This window comes from Phyllobates terribilis, unplaced genomic scaffold (genome assembly GCF_046119375.1).
Source record: "Phyllobates terribilis strain yellow unplaced genomic scaffold, ASM4611937v1 Scaffold_12__6_contigs__length_324123572, whole genome shotgun sequence".
Lineage (NCBI taxonomy): Eukaryota > Metazoa > Chordata > Amphibia > Anura > Dendrobatidae > Phyllobates > Phyllobates terribilis.
The window spans coordinates 216,292,246-216,316,274 of NW_027362772.1; the positions used below are offsets into that span (position 1 = coordinate 216,292,246).

At 43.0% G+C, this 24,029-nt stretch overlaps 1 protein-coding gene across 1 annotated transcript in view; it reads left to right on the forward strand.

The window, feature by feature from the left end:
• Positions 1-24,029, forward strand: part of OAF (out at first homolog) — a 36,621-nt gene that overhangs the window by 8,908 nt on the left and 3,684 nt on the right. Inside the window, exon 3 of the mRNA XM_073656645.1 lies at positions 19,336-19,470. Coding sequence (XP_073512746.1) covers positions 19,336-19,470 — 135 coding nt within the window. The remainder of the gene's footprint in view (positions 1-19,335; positions 19,471-24,029) is intronic.

Sequence of the window (24,029 nt, forward strand, 5' to 3'; positions counted from 1 at the left end):
GCATACCCCTCAAAAGTGGAAAAAAGACCCAAATTTCTGAGCTGTTACGTTTGGGCACTAATTCTTTTACCAAAAGGCACCAACAATAATGTGTGCTGAAAGGTAAAGATAATATAACCTATGCAGAATGTGCATGCATGTGCAGTGTCATGTGTAGACACTGAAAATATACCTAAGACGCCAGCTAGTATGCAAGTGCCAGAGAACCTCCATAGTATGGAGTAGGGAGCAGGAGAGAGAGCCCCACGCGTATCGCCGTGACCCACACGGCTTCGTCACTTTTGGTTTTTGACAACCAGAGTTGCCTATTTGGTATTATCATGTAGCACTGTATTCTCATCTTATTACGTTCTGCGTTTTGGTATACGTTTGTTTCTTTGTAAAGGAAAGTGTAGTCTACCACTCTTCCACATGCTGAACACAGTAAAAAAAGATTTACCGTATTTAATGTTTTACAGTACAGGTCAATGGCTGATGTTTGCCCCATGGGGAGCATATTGGGGGTATACATTTGGGGAAAACTCCTCACACTTCTTGTTATACTTTTATATTAAGTGTTAACAGCTCCTTAAAGAAGATCTGTCTCCAGATTTCACAATGCATCTGCAACTTAGGTCTATTGCTAAATCTCAGATCTGATGTAGCTGGTGTACTTAGTTTGAAAATCCATGTCAGAATGGCTTTCTAATTTTCTATGAAAAGTTTAACTCCATCTCTGCCCACCTAGGCTGACTGATGGCTCCTCAGTGTGCCTACTTCCTGCTGCTGTTGAAATCTCACTGCTCAGGTCAAGCTGCAGCGGTCAGGCTAGGTGGGCAGAGACTGAATACACATGGATCTGTGAGCAATTATCTATATCTATAATCGTCTTATCCTGTCTGTCTGTCTGTCAAATCCAGCGTCGCTGATTGGTCCGGCCGCGGCCAATCAGCGACGCGGGATTTCAGAAAAAGATGGCGGGCGTTAGCGGCTCATCTGACGGACGGAGGTCAGCAGCGATGCAGCAGGGAGATGAGGCGGCGCGAGGCGCTCATCTCCCCGCTGCTGGCAGCACAACTACCCTGACAGGCGGCGCCGCTCACCTCCATGCGGCTAACGTCGGGAGATCAGCGGCTTGGCCCCGGGAGCGGCGCCGCCGGTCGTGATGCTTCTGCTGCGAGTAGCCGCTCATCTCCCGGCTTCTCGCAGCAGAAGGAGCCGCACAGGCAGCGCCACTCCCCGGTCCTCACTAATACGACGCTGATTGGTCGCGGGCGTCGACCGCGACCAATTAGCGATATGGGCGGAAAATTAAAACGCCGCTCTGCTGATTGGTCGCGACCGGCGTTAGCGACCAATCAGCGATATTAGCGCCAAATTTAAATACCGCTTTGCTGCTTGGTCGCGGTTGCCGGTCGCGACCAATCAGCGATATTAGCGCCAAATTTAAATACCGCTTTGCTGCTTGGTCGCGGTTGCCGGTCGCGACCAATCAGCGATATTAGCGCCAAATTTAAATACCGCTTTGCTGCTTGGTCGCGGTTGCCGGCCGCGACCAATCAGCGATTTTGGCGGCAAATTTAAACAACGTTCTACTGATTGCGCCCGGTCGGCCGCATACATATTCTAGAGTACCCGTGTGTCCCGCGTCGCTCATTGGTCCGGCCGCGGCCAATCAGCGACGCGGGATTTGAGAAAAAGATGGCTGCCGTTAGCGGCTCATCTGCAGGACGGAGGTCAGCGGCGATGCAGCCGGGAGATGAGGCGGCGCGAGGTGCTCATCTCCCGGCCGCTAGCAGCAGAAGTATCACGACCGGCGGCGTCGCCGCTGACCTCCATGCGGCTAGGGTGTCAAGGGAGGACCGGGGAGTGGCGCTGCCAGTCGGGATACTTCTGCTGCAAGCAGCCGCTCATCTCCCGGCTTCTCGCAGCGGAAGTAGCCGCACAGGCAGCGACGCTTCCCGGTCCTAACCAATACGATTCGCTGATTGGTCGCGGCGTCCAGCCGCAACCAATCAGTGATCTTGGCGCAAAATTTAAACACTGCTGTGCTGATTGGTCGCTGCCTCTATGGTCAGACACAGCCATTACACAGTACACAGCAGGGGCACATTTATAAGATTAGCTCAGCACAAGAGCATTTTATTTAAACACATCCAATTGTGGAAGATATTATTATTTCAAGATCTATTGATTAAAATAATCTTTTGTTTGTGGGAACACCCATTTACTCCTGCCCCCCATGGCTAGACGCTGTCCCTCAGACCAAAATGGAACACATCAACATTAATCTCGTCAGGATGAATACAAGACAGATTGGGGAACATGCAGTAATGAAATGTTCACGGACTATATAGAGGATTGTATGAAAGCAATGGGTTCTCTGTATGCCCACTGCAAACGACATCATCCAGCAATGGTGCTGCGCCTGGTCAGACTGCCGCACAGCGCTAGATCTCAGTCTGACGGATGCTACGATGCCCGTTCAGACGGCTGGGTATTGATCCTCTCAGGTGTTGCTGCTTGAACTCTGGCTTTCCCAGTCAGGTGTGACAGATCATTACTGAGCACGGTGGCTCAGTGGTTAGCACTGCAGCCTTGCAGCACTGGGGTCCTGGGTTCAAATCCCACCAAGGACAACATCTGCAAGGAGTTTGTATGTTCTCCCTGTGTTTGTGTGGGTTTCCTCTGGGTTCTCCGGTTTCCTCTCACACTCCAAAGACATACTGATAGGGAATGTAGATTGTGAGCCCCAATGGGGACAGCGATGATCATGTCTGTAAAGCGCTGGGGAATTAATGGCGCTATATAAGTGAGTAAAAAATAAATAAAATAAATAAATTACTGAGAGAATAGAAAAACTTGTAGCCTTTTGTTTAGTTAATGATGATGAATGGTTCCATTACAAATGGTTAGATACAATAGTATCACTGTGCTGGCCAATCAAGCACAGTGATACTGTTGTGTAAACCAGGTATTGGTACTTTTGGCAGTGTGGACAGGCGCCAAGTCCTGATGGAGAATGAAATTTCCATCTCCAAAAAGCTTGTCGGCAGAGGGAAGCATGAAGTGCTCTAAAATTTCCTGGTAAACGGCTGCGCTGACTTTGGTCTTGATAAAACACAGTAGTCCTACACCGGCAGATGACATGGCTCCCCAAACCATCACTGATTGTGGAAACTTCACACTAGACCTCCAGCAGCTTGGATTGTGGCCTCTCCACTCTTCCTCCAGACTCCGGGATCTTGATTTCCAAATGAAATGCAAAATTTACTTTCATCTGAAAACAACACCTTGGACCACTGAGTAACAGTCCAGGTCTTTTCCTCCTTGGCCCAGGTAAGACGCTTCTTCTATTGGTCATGAGTGGTTTGACACAAGGAATGTGACACTTGTAGCCCATGTCCTGGATACGTCTGTGTGTGGTGACTCTTGAAGCAATGACTCCAGCAGCAGTCCACTCCTTGTGAATCTCCCCCTAAATTTTTGAATGGCTTTTTCTTAACAATCCTTTCAAGGCTGCAGTTACCCCGGTTGCTTGTGCACCTTTTTCTACCACACTTTTTCCTTCCACTCAACTTTCCATTAATATGCTTGGATACAGCACTCTGAACAGTCAGCTTCTTTAGCAATGACCTTTTGTAGCTTACCCTCCTTGTGGAGTGTGTTAATGACTGCCTTCTGGACAATAAATAATAAATAAATAATAATAATAATAATCTGTCAAGTCAGCAGTCTTCCCCATGATTGTGGGGCCTACTGAAACAGACTAAGGGACCTTTTTAAAAGCTTAGGAAGCCTTTGCAGGTGTGTTTTGTTAATTATTCTAACTTACTGAGATAATGAATTTTGTGTTTTCATTGGCTGTAAGCCATAATCCTCAACATTAACAGAAAAAAACACTTGCAATAGATCACTCTGTAATGACACTATATAATGAGTTTCACTTTTTGTATTGAAGAACTAAAATAAATTAACTCTAATTTAGTGAGAAGCACCTGTATATAGTGCTGATCAGCTCCACACAGGACCCGGTGTTCTCACACATCGCTGACAAGTATGCCTGGGATTTATCCTTAGGATGTCCAGTCTCCAGCTATATCATTTGCTGTTGACCTCTTACATTTATCAATGAAACAAGTAGAAAAGTATTACAATTCAAGCATAGAAATATAAAGAAATCATGCTGGTGTCTCAGATCTGCCATCTCCCCCTGATCCTCCAGCATGCTGTAAGACAACTGGCTGCAGAAGGAGCCTCCCCCGTGACCAAGGGAGCCAGTCAGGCGATTCATGCTGCCCAAACTGTAGGCAGCACAAATCACAGCCTAGCTGTATGATCACAGCCAGGTATATAATTATTCTCAGAAATGTTCTGGAGTTTCAGAGAAAATATACTTTACAGATCCAGCCAAGGGCTGTAAACGGAGAGCAGACTAATCCGGCTCTGCCCTTGGCAGGCTCTTCACAGCACCACAGCAGGTGATTAACTGACAGGTCTCTGCCTATGTCCACACCAGGGAGACCTGTCACTTACCTGCAGTGGTGCTGGGAAGAGTCATCCGGGGGCAGCACAGGACTATTCTGGTTTCCCGCTATGGCTCCAGGCCAGATGTTGGAAGTGTAATTTCTCTTAAACGCCAGAACGTTTCAGAGTAATATACTTGGCTGCAGTTTTGCAATCTGGATGGGATTCATGCAGCCCACGGTTTGAGCCCCCTTTAAACCTTTGCCCCTTGTTTAGGTTTAACCCCTCAGCAGTTCCCCAGACCAATTAACCCGTGTTCTTTTCAGCATTTACACAAGACTGAATTGAGAACAAGCAGGAAATTCTGAAGACTGGCACAGTGGGCAATTTTACATTGGGTTTTCTTTTATTAGAGGGGTCTGTCAGCCCAAAATGACTGTTGAAACCAAGCACCAGTGCCCACTTGGCAGGACACACCATTCCGTGCACCATCCCACTTACTGGTCTTCCATCTTTCTTCATTGACTGCTCAGGTTTTACAGGAGCCAAAGAAGTGCAGAGATGGATGGAAAACAAGTAAATGTGGAGGAGTCATAAAATTGTTCGTCCAGACCAAAGGTGCATAGAGCGCCTGGGCTTGGTTTGAGCAGTCATTTTGGGCTGACAGACTATATTAAATTACTTGGTTCAGAGTTTGCTTAAATCACATTGGATTTGTCTATTCTCTCCTCCATAAGGGACACACCACGAAGATCTAATCAAGTGACTAACCGTTTCCTCTGAATCGTACAATGGACAAGACTTCTGGGAAAGAGATCAGGGAGAAAAACACCGACATAAGAAGAACAGTATGAGCTGGAATACCACGTACATCAGATCTTATCTGCAGACTACAGGCCCGGTGTCTCCATATGGAAACTGTAGAGTATGATAGGAAGCAGGGCATAAATCATCCTCCCTTTATGAAGGCGCCACAATAGCATCTAACAAACCCGATATTTTGCCATTTCACCAAGATCTGAACCCAGATGATTTCATATTTTCCATAGTTCTCCCAAGATCTTTAGGGACATCTTTTCCAAACATGGTGATGAAGCTTTCCTAATGCTCCACAATGCTGGAATATTGCCCAGATAATGTATCCTCATGTCAAAAAGCCTTCTCTGATCAAACGGAAACTTGGTCAAAACAGCAAACTCGCCGCTGATATTACCAAGACGCAAAATACTTTACTGATAGCTAAAGCAGAAAGTTTCTGGTCCAGGGACAAAATTATTCATACATTGGAAAAGCATCTAAAACTTAAAAGGGGTATTCTCATCTCCAAGATCCTATCCCAATATGTGTAGTAATAATAATAATACTAATAATAATAAATAATAATAGCAAATACCTCCTATTAGAAATGTAGTCTAGTTCTCCTGATTAGGTATGTCACTTTATCCATGTGCAGGGCATTGCAGTAACTTAGGTGTCTGGTTACTACTACTCATATAGTGACAGTTGTTAGTGGTCATAACACTACTACAATGCCCTGCACATGGGGTAAGCGACGTAGCGAATCAGAACTACACTACATTTCAGCATTTGTTAATATTATTATACCTGCTACATATCGGGATAGAATCTTGGAGATGGGAATACCCCTTTAATGTTCATTTCTTCATACAAAGTCCCTCATATCAGGGGAAAATCTGTACATTTACCAAAGGCCAGCTTTGAGCTACAATGTCCGACAGCTGTAAGGAATAACCAATTGCCAAATCAATGAACTACGGAAGCTGCCTTCTCTACAGCCATTTTTTTTTTTTTTTCGATGGGTTTGGGTACCTAATATTTAAAGAGGGACCATTTACAGGATGTTTTAAATTAAAATGGAGTTACTCCTCCAAATTAATTGCCGCTGTTACATGGATTCTCAAACAGTTTTTCATTTTCTTTTATGCCCCTCTTTTCCAAAGTTATGCCCACCACTGAAAATGTTCCCCTTCAGCCAACTGGGCGTATACCCCAGAACTTTTCATGGAGGTTTGTTTTTTCACCCCTGATGCTGGCCAATCAAAACACGGCCGTGCCCACAGGGAAGTTCTGTGCTGTACACCCAGTGCACTCAATTTGACTAAAAAATAAATCCAGTGAAAGGTATTATTTAAAGGGGGCAACTCCAGGTGCCTAGGTCATCAGTGGAATCAACAGTGATGGTATGACTGCACAGTTATAAATTAAAGGGTTATGCTCCAGTTTAATCTCTTGGATTGTACCATTCCTCTGTCTCCCGGCTTATTGTTTGCCGGAAGCGTTCCAAAAGATTGAGAGTTCGGACCAGTGGCATGGTTGTGCTTGTAGCCCGAGCTGTTCATTGCCGCTGCATGGGAGGCGCACATGGACACTCAAGCAGCCGGGTTGTGTGCTCAAGCCGCTTTAGATGAGCGCTTATAGAGCAAACCTGTAAGCATGGCACATGCTCAGCCACACTGACAGACTGCAGCGGTCACTGGTAACCTACAGCAAGCGTTAAACAAGAACATTAAGAAAAAAAAAATCCCTCTGTTCTTCTGTTCTTGAGACCAGAGAGGACTTTTAATAAGATTAATATTGCAGTGTTGGCCCTTTGCGATGTCAACCATTTCTGATTTTGCAATGACCCCTTAAATGGTTATCAATAACTCTCTGTTCAGACGATGCCCTATATAAAATTCTAACGCATTGGGTATTCTAGAATATGTATGCAGCTGACCGGGCGCAATCAGCAGAGCGTTGTTTAAATTTGGCGCCAATCTCGCTGATTGGTCGCGGCCGCTGTTTAAATTTTGTGGTAAAATCGCTGATTGGTCGCGGGCAGCGGCCGATCAGCGATTTTACCACAAAATTTAAACTGGCGCCAAATTTAAACAACGCTCTGCTGATTGCGCCCGGTCAGCTGCATACATATTCTAGAATACCCGATGCGTTAGAATCGCGCCACCATCTAGTATTCTATAACTGAACTGATTAACCCTGATTGTAATAGGAGCATTTTTACAGCCATGCTGACATGGATTTTCATAATAAACACACCAGGCTCAACCGGTGTGAGATGAATTTAATAATGTATGCAGTTGGTAATGTGAAATTTGGTGACAGATCCACTTTAAACAAATATAAATGTATCTTTCTGGTTGTTCTGCCTTCCAGGAGGGATCTGATGGCCAAGGTCAGCAATTGTCCATTGCAGCACTCCTAGATTGTCTGGGAAGATGAGTCCTGGGAACCTTCCAGCTACAATGCAGTTATGTTTTGAGAAGCAATTCCTGCCTTCAGGCTACGTCGTCCCACAGACGAGTAAGGAAAACATCTCTGGAGGGAGCGCTGCGCAGGGCAGGGTGGGACGGTGGTGTTTTTGTAAGAAGTTAGAATGCGGAGTGATCAAAGCGCCGACCATTATGTAGCAGCGAGCGCTGGAGGATTTTGTTTTTCTTTATCGGCATTCTCCGCGGTGATGGAGGTTATTGAAGTGTGAGCAGCGAGCTGTCCTAGAGGACTCGTCTCTGTACATTACACATAGCGGCGACTTAGAACCTGTCACTCACACTATTCCGCGTAGCCAAGGAGTTGACGATGAATTTTGGGTTGTTACATACTTAGATTCCAAATTTTATTCATGTTTTCCTAACTTCTCAGGTCGGCGGTGTAATGAAATTGGTTCCCAATTTATAAATGCTGACCTGTGCCTGATGAGGCTTATTTTATATAGGGCATCGTCTGAACAGTTATTGATAACCATTTAAGGGGTCATCGCAAAATCGGAAATGGTTGACATCGCAAAGGGCCAACACTGCAATATTAATCTTATTAAAAGTCCTCTCTGGTCTAAAGATAGAAGAACAGAGGGATTTTTTTTTTCTTAATGTTCTTGTTTAATGCTTGCTGTAGGTTACCAGTGACCGCTGCAGTCTGTCAGTGTGGCTGAGCATGTGCCATGCTTACAGGTTTGCTCTATAAGCGCTCATCTAAAGCGGCTTGAGCACACAACCCGGCTGCTTGAGTGTCCATGTGCTCCTCCCATGCAGCGGCAATGAACAGCTCGGGCTACAAGCACAACCATGCCACTGGTCCGAACTCTCAATCTTTTGGAGTGCAACGCTTCTGGCAAACAATAAGCCGGGAGACAGAGGAATGGTACAATCCAAGAGATTAAACTGGAGCATAACCCTTTAATTTATAACTGTGCAGTCATACCATCACTGTTGATTCCACTGATGACCTAGGCACCTGGAGTTGCCCCCTTTAAATAATACCTTTCACTGGATTTATTTTTTAGTCAAATTGAGTGCACTGGGTGTACAGCACAGAACTTCCCTGTGGGCACGGCCGTGTTTTGATTGGCCAGCATCAGGGGTGAAAAAACAAACCTCCATGAAAAGTTCTGGGGTATACGCCCAGTTGGCTGAAGGGGAACATTTTCAGTGGTGGGCATAACTTTGGAAAAGAGGGGCATAAAAGAAAATGAAAAACTGTTTGAGAATCCATGTAACAGCGGCAATTAATTTGGAGGAGTAACTCCATTTTAATTTAAAACATCCTGTAAATGGTCCCTCTTTAAATATTAGGTACCCAAACCCATCGGAAAAAAAAAAAAAATGGCTGTAGAGAAGGCAGCTTCCGTAGTTCATTGATTTGGCAATTGGTTATTCCTTACAGCTGTCGGACATTGTAGCTCAAAGCTGGCCTTTGGTAAATGTACAGATTTTCCCCTGATATGAGGGACTTTGTATGAAGAAATGAACATTAAAGGGGTATTCCCATCTCCAAGATTCTATCCCGATATGTAGCAGGTATAATAATATTAACAAATGCTGAAATGTAGTGTAGTTCTGATTCGCTACGTCGCTTACCCCATGTGCAGGGCATTGTAGTAGTGTTATGACCACTAACAACTGTCACTATATGAGTAGTAGTAACCAGACACCTAAGTTACTGCAATGCCCTGCACATGGATAAAGTGACATACCTAATCAGGAGAACTAGACTACATTTCTAATAGGAGGTATTTGCTATTATTATTTATTATTATTAGTATTATTATTATTACTACACATATTGGGATAGGATCTTGGAGATGAGAATACCCCTTTTAAGTTTTAGATGCTTTTCCAATGTATGAATAATTTTGTCCCTGGACCAGAAACTTTCTGCTTTAGCTATCAGTAAAGTATTTTGCGTCTTGGTAATATCAGCGGCGAGTTTGCTGTTTTGACCAAGTTTCCGTTTGATCAGAGAAGGCTTTTTGACATGAGGATACATTATCTGGGCAATATTCCAGCATTGTGGAGCATTAGGAAAGCTTCATCACCATGTTTGGAAAAGATGTCCCTAAAGATCTTGGGAGAACTATGGAAAATATGAAATCATCTGGGTTCAGATCTTGGTGAAATGGCAAAATATCGGGTTTGTTAGATGCTATTGTGGCGCCTTCATAAAGGGAGGATGATTTATGCCCTGCTTCCTATCATACTCTACAGTTTCCATACTTTTCCATATGGAGACACCGGGCCTGTAGTCTGCAGATAAGATCTGATGTACGTGGTATTCCAGCTCATACTGTTCTTCTTATGTCGGTGTTTTTCTCCCTGATCTCTTTCCCAGAAGTCTTGTCCATTGTACGATTCAGAGGAAACGGTTAGTCACTTGATTAGATCTTCGTGGTGTGTCCCTTATGGAGGAGAGAATAGACAAATCCAATGTGATTTAAGCAAACTCTGAACCAAGTAATTTAATATAGTCTGTCAGCCCAAAATGACTGCTCAAACCAAGCCCAGGCGCTCTATGCACCTTTGGTCTGGACGAACAATTTTATGACTCCTCCACATTTACTTGTTTTCCATCCATCTCTGCACTTCTTTGGCTCCTGTAAAACCTGAGCAGTCAATGAAGAAAGATGGAAGACCAGTAAGTGGGATGGTGCACGGAATGGTGTGTCCTGCCAAGTGGGCACTGGTGCTTGGTTTCAACAGTCATTTTGGGCTGACAGACCCCTCTAATAAAAGAAAACCCAATGTAAAATTGCCCACTGTGCCAGTCTTCAGAATTTCCTGCTTGTTCTCAATTCAGTCTTGTGTAAATGCTGAAAACAACACGGGTTAATTGGTCTGGGGAACTGCTGAGGGGTTAAACCTAAACAAGGGGCAAAGGTTTAAAGGGGGCTCAAACCGTGGGCTGCATGAATCCCATCCAGATTGCAAAACTGCAGCCAAGTATATTACTCTGAAACGTTCTGGCGTTTAAGAGAAATTACACTTCCAACATCTGGCCTGGAGCCATAGCGGGAAACCAGAATAGTCCTGTGCTGCCCCCGGATGACTCTTCCCAGCACCACTGCAGGTAAGTGACAGGTCTCCCTGGTGTGGACATAGGCAGAGACCTGTCAGTTAATCACCTGCTGTGGTGCTGTGAAGAGCCTGCCAAGGGCAGAGCCGGATTAGTCTGCTCTCCGTTTACAGCCCTTGGCTGGATCTGTAAAGTATATTTTCTCTGAAACTCCAGAACATTTCTGAGAATAATTATATACCTGGCTGTGATCATACAGCTAGGCTGTGATTTGTGCTGCCTACAGTTTGGGCAGCATGAATCGCCTGACTGGTTCCCTTGGTCACGGGGGAGGCTTCTTCTGCAGCCAGTTGTCTTACAGCATGCTGGAGGATCAGGGGGAGATGGCAGATCTGAGACACCAGCATGATTTCTTTATATTTCTATGCTTGAATTGTAATACATTTATCAATGAAACAAGTAGAAAAGTAAGAGGTCAACAGCAAATGATATAGCTGGAGACTGGACATTCTAAGGATAAATCCCAGGCATACTTGTCAGCGATGTGTGAGAACACCGGGTCCTGTGTGGAGCTGATCAGCACTATATACAGGTGCTTCTCACTAAATTAGAGTTAATTTATTTTAGTTCTTCAATACAAAAAGTGAAACTCATATTATATAGTGTCATTACAGAGTGATCTATTGCAAGTGTTTTTTTCTGTTAATGTTGATGACTATGGCTTACAGCCAATGAAGACACAAAATTCATTATCTCAGTAAGTTAGAATAATTAACAAAAAACACCTGCAAAGGCTTCCTAAGCTTTTAAAAAGGTCCCTTTAGTCTGTTTCAGTAGGCTCCACAATCATGGGGAAGACTGCTGACTTGACAGATGTCCAGAAGGCAGTCATTGACACACTCCACAAGGAGGGTAAGTTACAAAAGGTCATTGCTAAAGAAGCTGGCTGTTCAGAGTGCTGTATCCAAGCATATTAATGGAAAATTGAGTGGAAGGAAAAAGTGTTAGAAAAAATAGGTGCACAAGCAACCGGGATAACCACAGCCTTGAAATGATTGTTAAGAAAAAGCCATTCAAAAATTTGGGGGAGATTCACAAGGAGTGGACTGCTGCTGGAGTCATTGCTTCAAGAGCCACCACACACAGACGTATCCAGGACATGGGCTACAAGTGTCACATTCCTTGTGTCAAGCCACTCATGACCAATAGAAGAAGCGTCTTACCTGGGCCAAGGAGGAAAAGACCTGGACTGTTACTCAGTGGTCCAAGGTGTTGTTTTCAGATGAAAGTAAATTGTGCATTTCATTTGGAAATCAAGGTCCCAGAGTCTGGAGGAAGAGTGGAGAGGCACACAATCCAAGCTGCTTGAGGTCTAGTGTGAAGTCTTCACAATCAGTGATGGTTTGGGGAGCCATGTCATCTGCTGGTGTAGGTCCACTGTGTTTTATCAAGACCAAAGTCAGCGCAGCCGTTTACCAGGAAATTTTAGAGCACTTCATGCTTCCCTCTGCCGACAAGCTTTTTGGAGATGGAAATGTCATTCTCCAGCAGGTCTTGGCACCTGTCCACACTGCCAAAAGTACCAATACCTGGTTTAAAAACAACAGTATCACTGTGCTTGATTGGCCAGCACAGTGATACTATTGTATCTAACCATTTGTAATGGAACCATTCATCATCATTAACTAAACAAAGGCTACAAGTTTTTCTATTCTCTCAGTAATTTATTTTTTTTTTTTACTCCCTTATATAGCGCCATTAATTCCACAGCGCTTTACAGACATGATCATCGCTGTCCCCATTGGGGCTCACAATGTACAATCCCTATCGGTATGTCTTTGGAGTGTGAGAGGAAACCGGAGAACCCGGGGGAAACCCACGCAAACACGGGGAGAACATAGTAACTCCTTGCAGATGTTGTCCTTGGTGGGATTTGAACCCAGGACCCCAGTGCTGCAAGGCTGCAGTGCTAACCACTGAGCCACCGTGCTGAATAATGATCTGTCACACCTGACCGGGAAAGCCAGAGTTCAAGCAGCAACACCTGAGAGGATCAATACCCAGCCGTCTGAACGGGCATCGTAGCATCCGTCAGACTGAGATCTAGCGCTGTGCGGCAGTCTGACCAGGCGCAGCACCATTGCTGGATGATGTCGTTTGCAGTGGGCATACAGAGAACCCATTGCTTTCATACAATCCTCTATATAGTCCGTGAACATTTCATTACTGCATGTTCCCCAATCTGTCTTGTATTCATCCTGACGAGATTAATGTTGATGTGTTCCATTTTGGTCTGAGGGACAGCGTCTAGCCATGGGGGGGCAGGAGTAAATGGGTTTTCCCACAAACAAAAGATTATTTTAATCAATAGATCTTGAAATAATAATATCTTCCACAATTGGATGTGTTTAAATAAAATGTTCCTGTGCTGAGATAATCTTATAAATGTTCCCCTGCTGTGTACTGTGTAATGGCTGTGTCTGACCGTACAGGGACATGGTCTGATCATACCACAGCTCCTGGGCAGGAGGGAAGCAAAAGAGTATACAGACAGGACAGCAGGGGATCACAGCTGATTCTTTCTGTGAGATAAAGCATTTCACTGCCTGTCTTTAAACAATGTTTTACTTCAAATAAAGAATCAGCTGCGATCTCATACTGTAATGTCTGTATACTCTTTTGCGTCCTCCCCTGCCCAGGAGATGGGGTATGATCTCCTGGGCAGGGGGTGGAGAAAGCAAGTATACAGGCATTACAGTATGAGATCGCAAACAAATTTTTCTTTAAGGTAAAACATTTTTTAAAAGCAGGTAGGGAAATTCTTTCTCATAAAGAATCAGCAGCTATCCTGTGCTGTAATGTCTGGTGTGGTATGATGAGACCATGTTCCTGCACAGTCAGACACAGTCATTACACAGTACACAGCAGGGGAACATTTATAAGATTATCTCAGCACAGGAACATTTTATTTAAATACATTCAATTGTGGAACTTATTATTCCAAGATCTGTTGATTAAAATCAACTTTAAAATTAACTTTGTTCCTTTAATAACCTTTTGTGTCCAACTGCTTCCAAGGCAGAGGGGGGAGGCTCCTGCTGCAGCCAGAAACAGGATTACGAGGGGCAGGAACATGGTGGGTCATTTGGGCGAGTTTTAATTCTATGACGAGTCAAGTTCTTTATAACTGTGAGCATTACAGTGTTAAATAGACAGATTAGCTGTCACTTTTCTTTCTGACTTGTACTATTTGCAGCATTTGTTATTCTGCTTTGAAAGAAATTCCCAAATAGATTGATCACCCATCTTGCTTTGTATTCCCAGTCATATATGTCTTGTAGCAGCTTATCTTGGTATTTATATAGAAAGTGGTCACACATCACATAGTTCTGCATTGTGTAAAGAGGATTATTATTATTTTATTTTTTTGTAAAGGTTTAACATGCGGCAGATCCGGGGTGTTAGCCGCACTATTTTGAACATCTTGCTACGCTCTTTGAAGAAAACGTTACTTTTTTTACATTGTACTTGCTGGGAAGTGTAAACCTGCCATGTAATTCCAGGTGTTACTCCACAACTATATAAATGGATGGAGCACGCACCTCTGGAACATTGACTCACATAGCATATTCAGAATGTCTGACGAGACATTGTACTTGCAGTAAAGATACAGATCTCTACATGTTTACTCTTTATTCTGCCTCTTTTATGTTTCTTGCCTTTGCCTGTAGTTGAATGTCATTTGTATGTTATGTGTACATTCACACTTGATGAGCCGACACAATAATACAGAGAATATCGTTACCGTGTGCCTTAAACTTCATTTTCTGACCTTATCCATAGTCAGAGTGGAGAAGGCAGCTGCTAGACATCCCTGGCAGTGGCTTAAAGGGTTATTACCTTCTTTTATAAATGGGTATTGTTGGATAGGTCTTCTATATCCAAGCAATTTTACAATTTACTGCTTATTAAAATTTTCAGCCCTTCTTGAGATATTAACTATTTTCTTTTGTTTACAGCTCATTGCCTTGGAGACCGACCACTCCTGCTAGACAGCAGAACATGTACACTTTTCTATTGAACTTGTAAGCACTGCTGGAGGATGCTGTTGCCTCCTAATCCTGGCCAGCTTCAGCACAGTGCTTGCAAGATTGACAGAAGCGGTGGTCGGTCTCCTAAACAACTAGCTTTAAACAAAAAAGAAAAGCGTTAATATCGTAAGAACAGCTGAAAATTAACAAGCAGTAAATTGTCAAAGTGCTTTATTTACATACACTGTACAACTACCCTATAGCCATTTGTGATGAGGAGAATAACCCTTTAACTCCTCCACTGAAAACAAAATGATCAGGAGATAAAATTCCATGTACCTGATTCTTCTCCCACCTGAAATCGCCTGTCGGGGGAGTGTCATGAGGCCTCCAGACACAGCAATTGGTCGTCACAAATTGTCCAGTTTGGCTGATAACTGTTGTAAATTGGGCCTTAAGATCAGTCAGTTTGGTCAGAAATCTGCGTGTATAAACATATCCTGGCAGAACACTGGTAGCAAGGCACCTAGAAAATTACCACTGGGGCCAAGTAGTGTGCTTACCCAGACAGATCAACGACCTAATGAGCACCGTAGGACGTGGATTGGTGCTTGTTGTGTTTTTTGTTTTTCATGTAACCATAATCGCTCAGGCCAATCTAACTCCTGTCATACGTTTGATATTTATGTCAGCAACACCTGCCCTATTTACACAAGGACATGTGCTGCCGACAATCAAGAATTTTTATTACCACGTGAAATAGATGACAAGCGCGTTTCATCATTTGATGGCAGGTTCACACTGGGCAGTCATCACTCGTGTATAAGGCTCTTAACTTGTAGGTTGCTTTCTTCTGTGGTCAAGAAAATATCTATTTCAAAGCTGCTAAAACCTCACAGTAACTCCTACAATCCCGAGTGTTATACACTTCAGTTCTAAAAGTATCCTATTCATTTCCTTTATATGTGGGAGTCATCAGAGAATAACATGGAAGCTGCAATTTCAGCTTCTCTTCAGAACCAAAGCTGGATATTGTAGATATAATAGCAATTCTTCTTAAACTAGAACTAGATATGTACAAAATATATGTATATTCATAGAGACAGATGTATAATGGCAATGCTCATCTCTACATCTAACGTGCCTATGAACCACTTGTTCCCAATTATTAAAGAAATTAGTTTTTAGGGCACGCTTAAAACTGTGGGTATTGGGGATTTCTCAAAGTGTCCTGGGTAGTGCATTCCAAAGAATTGGTGCAGCACGCGAGAAGTTTGAAGACGGGAATGTGAGGTTTGGATTATTGAGGATGTTAATCTTAGGTCATTAGCAGAACGGAGGGCCACGTGTAGAGTGGAAGACGGAGATGAGGGAGAGGATGTAGGGTGGTGCAGAACCATGGAGCGCTTCGTGAGTGAGCGTGATGAGGGATGGGCAACCAGTGCAACGACTGGCACAGGGAAGAGGCATTGGTGTAGCGGTTGGCGAGGAATATGATCCTGGCTGCTGCATTCAGGACACATTGAGTAAGAGGGAGACTGATCAGTAGAGAGTTGCAATAATCCAGACAAGAATGAATAAGAGCGACAGTAAGAGTTTTTTTGCAGAGTCGAAGGTAAGAAAAGGTTGAATTGTAGAGATGTTTTTGAGGTGTAGATGACCTGAGCGGGCGAATGACCGGATGTGGGGAGTGAAGGAAAGATGTCAACATGGCAGCGATCAGTCGGTGAATGAGCAAAACATAAACTTTTACACAACCTACAAAATCCGTGTTTTCGGCAGCATCAGGAGGATGTGCTGATGACAATCTACAAACTATACAAGTAACAAACGTGTTTCAAAAAAATCTAGTTCTCCTCTATTCAATGGATAAATTGCTGATTGCTGGGGGCCTGACTGCTGGTACTCCCAGCGATCCTGATATTATGGCTCTGAAACCCAAAAAAAGATGTTCTGCAGCCCTCTCTGGAATGTAGCAAAGTTGCACATGCTCGATCTTCTCTCCATTCATTGTCCGAGAAGCCAAATGCTATACTTCGCGGTTTTTTGGCAGCTCTTTAACAATGACTAGCGAAGGCCGATAATGTGCACCTCTACTGCATTCAGGGCGGGCAGGTCCCCAATCTTTCGATAGTCCAGCTGTTGGACCCTCGGCGATCAGCAAGTTATCTCCTATCCTATGGATCATTTGATGTCTTGGGCATAACGATCGCTTGCCTTATACCGTTGGCATCAGTCTGTGTAAAAGGAGCTCTAAATGAGCTTTCTCTATTAGTTATATTGTTGATGGACAAAGCAGGAAGAAAGTCCGTCTCACTCACCACCAGCTGCTCCGACCACATTGGCAATGTGCAGCAACAGGAAATGAACGCCCAGCATCGCCGATCCGATAGAATGCCATTGAATATTGATGACACAGACCGGTGCAGTTACTGACGCTTTTCGGATCATTAAGGATCCCTGATTACAGCAAATGCTACTATTAAGCATCCTAACTGATCCGAAACGTGAGTTACTGTACCGGTCTGTGCAGTTTATGGATATTCAGAGTAGCCCACTGGAATATTATCAGATCCCCGAGCCGGGTGTTGATAGGCAAGATTCCTGCCCATAACTAAAGCCCATCTCTATGCTAAACTTGATTTCGGCAGATAGGAGCATTGTTTGACTTTGGAGGAGCTGGAGAAAATGACTGAGATTTTCCTTCATTATCCGCTGACATTCCCCGGGGTTTTTTCCTTTCTTGTGTCTTCAGCCTCTCTTTGTGGTATGGTATGTGGATACTTTGCACTGGTTTTCACTGTTTCTGATGTGGCAGGAACTCTCCCCTACAGTCTTGTGACTCAGCGTGAACTTTGTCTATAAAGCTGGCGTGGCTTCTCCTCCTCGGTGTGCTGCCGGTCGCTCCTCTGCTTCCTTACTGTCCTCCTCCCACGGTGCGTTTGTGTATTGCTTCCCCCCCCTTCTGCGTTTTATTGCTTTGCTGTCAGGAATGAGTCTCACTAATGTAAGGAAATGGGGGTCTCATCAGTGGAGTGTGGGCTCTGTCCTCTTGGCTGGGTTCCTCTACTCCTACACCGGGGTCAGAGAGGGAATTTTAGCTTTTTCTGCCAGATTTCTTTTGGAGGAGAATAGCGTGATCTGAGGACATGGCGGCGTCAGATGTGTGGACTCCTGGGGCTGTAGTTCTGTAACCGGATATTTAAGGGAAAATGACACATTTCTGGCTTTTCACTTGACGCATAGATGGAGATTATAAATTGCTTGTCTCCTCTGTGATTTATTTTATTTTCCCCGAGTGCAGTGTCCTGATATTGCTGAGTATAACACGGTCATGTACAACCTGCGGCCCTAGGGCCCCGCAGCACAACTGTACTGCATATAGAAAATAGGAATTGTAGGAAAATTCAATTCACCTCCAAAATGATTCTCTCCTTTCTAGTAGTAAATGAGGATGTTAACAAAGTTACATCGAAATCAGATTAATAAATGGAGCACATTTGGCATCATTTTATGGGAAAATTGGAAGGATTAGAGGAAATGTAATTTTTAAAGGGGCTGAGTTAAAAAAAAAAAAATAATAATTTTATATATGTATGTATGTATTTTTAAATTGTAATGGTGTGAAGAAAATAATGCAGTGAAGAGTTAAGACCTTTTCTTGCGTACAGTTGTATGGCGCCACCAGGTGTTCGCAATGCGCACGTCCCTCTAGCAAGCGGAGCACTGGAGAAGACGCATCTTCTGTCTTTGCACAAAAAAATGAAATAATGGGACATTAGAATTTTTTCTCTTTGATAGTCCCGTAGGTATTATCTGCCAGCTTTTCCAGATTCACGTGTATGTATTGCATATATAGGCTTAATGTTAGATTTTATGTTTCCGTGCTCTAGTAGCTAATACATCAGACCCAGGACAGCGGCAGAGCCTAATTCAGCATGTTACACTATATTTTACTGCAGTAGATCTCTGCTGCTTTCATACAAGACCGGCCTGCCCCTATAAATCATCTGCACGAGATTTCCATCATTTAGAAACTCCACAAAAAAGGAAGCTAATGATGCAACCTCCGCTTAAGGCCACGGTCCCACTATCAGTATTTGGTCAGTATTCGGTCAGTATTTTTTCTCAGGAGTGGGAGATAAAACCAGGTGAGGAACAATCAGAGAAAAGGTAGAATAGAAACAAGTCACCAATTCTGCATTTATCACCCACTCCTGGTTTTGGCTCCCACTCCTGAGAAAAAATACTGATAGTGGGGCCGTGGTCTAATGGTCAGATACGTGCTGCAAATCAGTCCTGGGATGGCTGGATCTCCGTTTTTTAGAAGCAAAATTTAATTGCCAATTTATAGTTTGTTTGCTACTATTGCTATTTTTTTTATTATTTTCCTTTAACATGCTGTAGATAAAGAGCAAAAATTGGCTACTTTTGACCGGGTAACAGGTTATCCTTAATGGTTTATCTCATAATAAAAAATACATTGTAAATGATACTCAGTACACTTCAAAACCAGATAAGACTCACAGCAAACATTTAATTGTCTTTTCAGGAGGTGAAGATTTTTCGTATCCTGATATTAGGCGAACTGGAACGAGGACAAAGCCAATTTCAAGCTCTTTGTTTCATTACGCAACTGCAGAATAATGAGATCATCCCCAGCGAGTCTATGGCCAAGCTGCGACAGGTAAGGATAATATCCCTGATGTAAGGGCACCACCTGCCGCGGTCAGAAGACCGGATTGCTCAGTCTACTTACCCTTCCCTACAAAGTGCTCCAGCCAATTGAGCTGGGGCGGAACGAGCAGGTAATGTAATGACAGACTCAGGGATAATACACAACTTTTTTATTTCTTTTGTGACTTCTACAGCAGTTAGTAATGAATTTTTATATGATTAATAATGTCTGCCTATGAATGCAGAATATGTCAGGAAACCATATGGCTGATTGAGTGTGTGCTCCTGACAGAGACCTTCTTAAGTGAAGGGAAGAATTTCTGGCATCTCCTGTTCCATCTGATTGTGATGTTTAGTGGGGGGCAGTGCAAAATGGAGTGATAAAGTTGGCCTACTCTTCTGGTGAGCCACATGACCCTATCCGAAGCTACAGGTGTGATTCTGAAAAACCAGGACAGCTGCAACGCCACGCCGGATCTATCTTGCATCAATCTGATTGATTTATTGGGGATTATCGGGTTTGTGAGAAGATGCAGTAACACAAAAAAGGAGGAATTGGAGAATCCCTTTAAATGCGTTGTCCAGGGTTGGACAAAATCAGGGTCAAAGCTGGAAATCATTTAAAATAACAAAATAAACATTACTGACCTGTGTATGCCCTGCAATTTTATTACTGCCTCTGCGTTGCCCCCCACTGGTCTGTATTCATACGGGTGCAGCCAGGACTTCCTGTTCACAACATGTGACTGCTGCAATTAATCACTGGTTTAAGCAGCATTGTATTATCTACCCTGGCATCACCACTGAGGCTAGTGATTGGCTGCAGTTGTCACTATTTGTAGACGAGACATCACTGCTGCAGTCCTGTCACCATGAACTGGTAATGCCCCCATTCATTTATAATAAGCTCTGGAGGCAGATTCTCATGGAGAGCTATATCCAGCCTATAGATCTTAACAGCTAATTTACATATTAAGGATTTCTCTGCAATAAGACATCAGATTGTCAATATCTGTATCCTTTTATTCACCTGCCATATAGAAGGCTTAGGAGGGTTAATCCTACTGACAAATTCCATTTTAAAGAGGCTGTAACTTGATTACATCAAGTTATTACTGATAAAGTGGTTCTACAAGCTATTGATTCATGGGGTGTACTTAATTTTTCACACATGGCTTTTGCATTTCGGCCTTTTTATTGTTAAAAGGGGTTGTCCACTACTAGGACAACCACTTCTCATTCCTCATGTTTGGCCCCATTAAAATAAAAACATCTATACTGATCTTTGGTGCCAAGGCCATTCCTCTTCCTTCCCCCTCTCCTCAACATTTCAATTTGTTTAGGATCTGGACTATCACTGGGCCATTGAAACACAGGGATTATTCCTTAGCAATTCGGATATAGGTTTCCTGGTGTGCTCATTGTTCCGTTGCATAACCCACTTTTGGATAAATGGCCTCATCTGTGACTCTAGAATACTTGGGTATACAGAGGAATTCATTGTTGACTAAATGACTGTAATGTTCCCAAGTCCGGTGGCAGCAAAGCAATCCCAAATCATCGCCCTCCATCGTGCTTGACAGTTGGTATGATGTGTTTATGCTGATGTGCGGTTTTGTTTTTTCACCAAACATGGCACAGGGCATTATGACCAAACATTTCCACTTTGATTTCATCTGTCCAGAAAAAAAATTTCCGGACGTCTTGTGGTTTGTTCACATGCAACTTTGCAAACTTTAGTCCTGCTGCCATGTTCTTTTTAAAAATAAGTGGCTTTCTCTTGATAACCCATCTAAACATGCCATATTTGTTTTTTTTTTTTTTTTTTCTATAATTGTTCTGTCCATGAAGTTGAACATTGAACATGCAAACTGAGGCCTTCAGAGTCTGAGCTGTAGCTCTTGTGTTATTTTTCAATTTCTCTAAACATTGCATGGTCTGACCTTGGGGTGAATTTGCTGGGATGTACACTCCAGGTAAGATTTTCTACATAGGGATGGACACAACGTAGCCTCACCCTGCACTGTTTGCAGTTTCTCTCATCCAGCTGACTGATGAAGGTCGAGTTTTGACTGAAACGTCTCTAATTTTTGTCTGGATATTTCTACAAATATAATTGCATCCTTGTTTATAACTTTGAATGATTGCCAAGTCTTTGCACATTGCTGACTGATTCGAATCCTTCTTGTGCACCACCCCAACCAAAAGTGCAGTTTCTGTTTTTCTACTTATTTTTCCACTTCTGGGAAGATTGTCAGCTGTCTTGAATGTTTTCCTTTTGTGAATAATCTATGTGGAATGATGGACTCCAAATTGTTTGGAAATGGCCTTATAATCTTTCCCAGATACAGTCCTGCTCATCGTTATTGGCACCCATGAAATTTAAGTACATAATATGGAATATCTCCTGAAAAAAATGAATCAAGTGAAACAGTTTTTTGTGTAGAGCACTCGTGTTAAATACAAAAGAGCAAAAGATATAAACAATAATTTAAAACAAAAAATGAGAGGGAAAAATAGAAAAACCTAAAGCTTGCTGTGTCACTGGTATTGGCACCCTTTACATTAATTTAGTATAGAAACACCTTTTTACTCTCCTGTGATAAATCACAAAAGAGATTCTCCTATGATTATTGGTGCCCATGTGACATGAATTAGCCAATGAATGATGACTTCAGTGTTTTAAAAAGCCATATGGTAGGCCCTGTTCCTTTGTCACAATGCCGAAGACAAAGGAGCTGTCGGAGGACATCAGAACTGCTATTATTAGCAAGCACAAGACTTCGTAAGGGTATAAGGCAATCTCCAAAGACATTGGTATCCCAGTTTCAACAGTGCACAATGTTATTAAGAAGTTTGCCCAGCATGGAACCGTCAAGAACCTCCTTGGACTTGAGGGAAAGAGGAAAATTGACAAGAGAAGTCTTCGAAGGTTTTTGAAAATGGTGGAAAAAGCACCACATCAAACATCCAAAGACCTGAAGGCCAACCTGGAAAAGTCTGGGGTCATGTTTCAACAAGTACCATACGCCGCACACTAAACCAAGCAGAGCTTTATGGGCGAAGGCCAAGGTAGAAACCCTTGCTGAAGAAAAGACATAAAAAGGAACGACTGATCTTTGCTAAAGAGTACCTTGACAAACCACAATACTTCTGGGAAGATGTTCTGTGGACAGATGAAACAAAAATAGTTTTTTGGCAATGCAAAGCAACAGTTTGTTTACAGACGGAGCAATAAAGCTCATAAGGAAAAGAACACCTTACCAACAGTTAAGCGTGGTGGAGGTCCATAATGCTGTGGGGTTGCTTTGCTGCGTCTGGTACTGGAGACCTTGACCATACACAAAGGAAGCATGGAATCAGAGAATTATCAACAGATTTTAGATCGAAATGTCCTACCCAGTGTAAGAAAACTTGGTTTGAGTAGAAGATCATGGGTCCTCCAGCAAGATAATGACCCAAAACACACATCCAAAAGTACATTGGAATGGTTGAAAAATAAAAAATGGACTGTTTTGAAATGGCCAGCAATGAGTCCTGACCTCAATCCTATTGAAAATCTTTGGGGTGAGCTGAAATCTGCCATTGGGAAAAAGAACCCTGCAAACATTGAAGAGCTTGAACAAACTGCAAAGGAAGAGTGGGAGAAAATTCCAGCTGAGAAGTGCAAGAACCTTATAGATGGCTACAAGAAACATTTGGAGGCTGTCGGCAATGCCAAAGGGTGTGCAAGCAAGTATTAATTAGGGGTGCCTTTATTGCTGCACATGCAGTTTATTCTGTTTCTTCTTTGAAATTGTTTTTCAACTTCCATGTTGCAGTGTTTTATTGTTGTATTACTTTCAACCACTAATTAAAAAATCCTGAGGATATAACTTTGGTACATTTCCATTTATTTCTCAAGATATCGTATGGTCTATGAAAAAAATAAAGGGATGCCAATAATGGTGAACAGCACTATAGATGGGTAACAAGTGCTTCTATAAGTCTATATTCACATGTCCAGTACTGATCCTTTAGTTTGGGTCCAGCAGCAATTCTTTGGCAAAAAAGTTGTGCAGACACAACTTTAGTCAGTTTTTAAAAAACTGATCTGTGCTGGATCCATATTTTTAACATTGAAGTCTATGGAAAACAGATCTGTTTTCTTCTATTTGGAACGGATCCAGTAAGCAAAAAAAAAAAAAAAAATGGATCCTTTACAAATAGAAGAAAAACGGCTAGGTAATTAACGGATCTGTTTTCCTTAGACTTCAATGTCAAAAAACCAGATCCAGCAGAGATCAGTTTTTTAAAAATAGTCTAAAGTTGTGTCTGCACAGCTTTTTTGCCAACTGATTGCTGCTGGATCTGTCCGAACGGGTCACTACTGGACATGTGAACATACATCAGCAGTGATCTTAGGCTATTTCCTCCTTGACATTACGCTAACACGCATCAATCAGTCCAGCAAACTGCTGAAACTTCTGCTTTTATAGAGACAGCCACACTTGCTGATGAACAGTTAATGAAGGCATTCCACTAGCAGCATCGGACTCCTACTAACCCTCTTAATTCCTAAGGAAACAA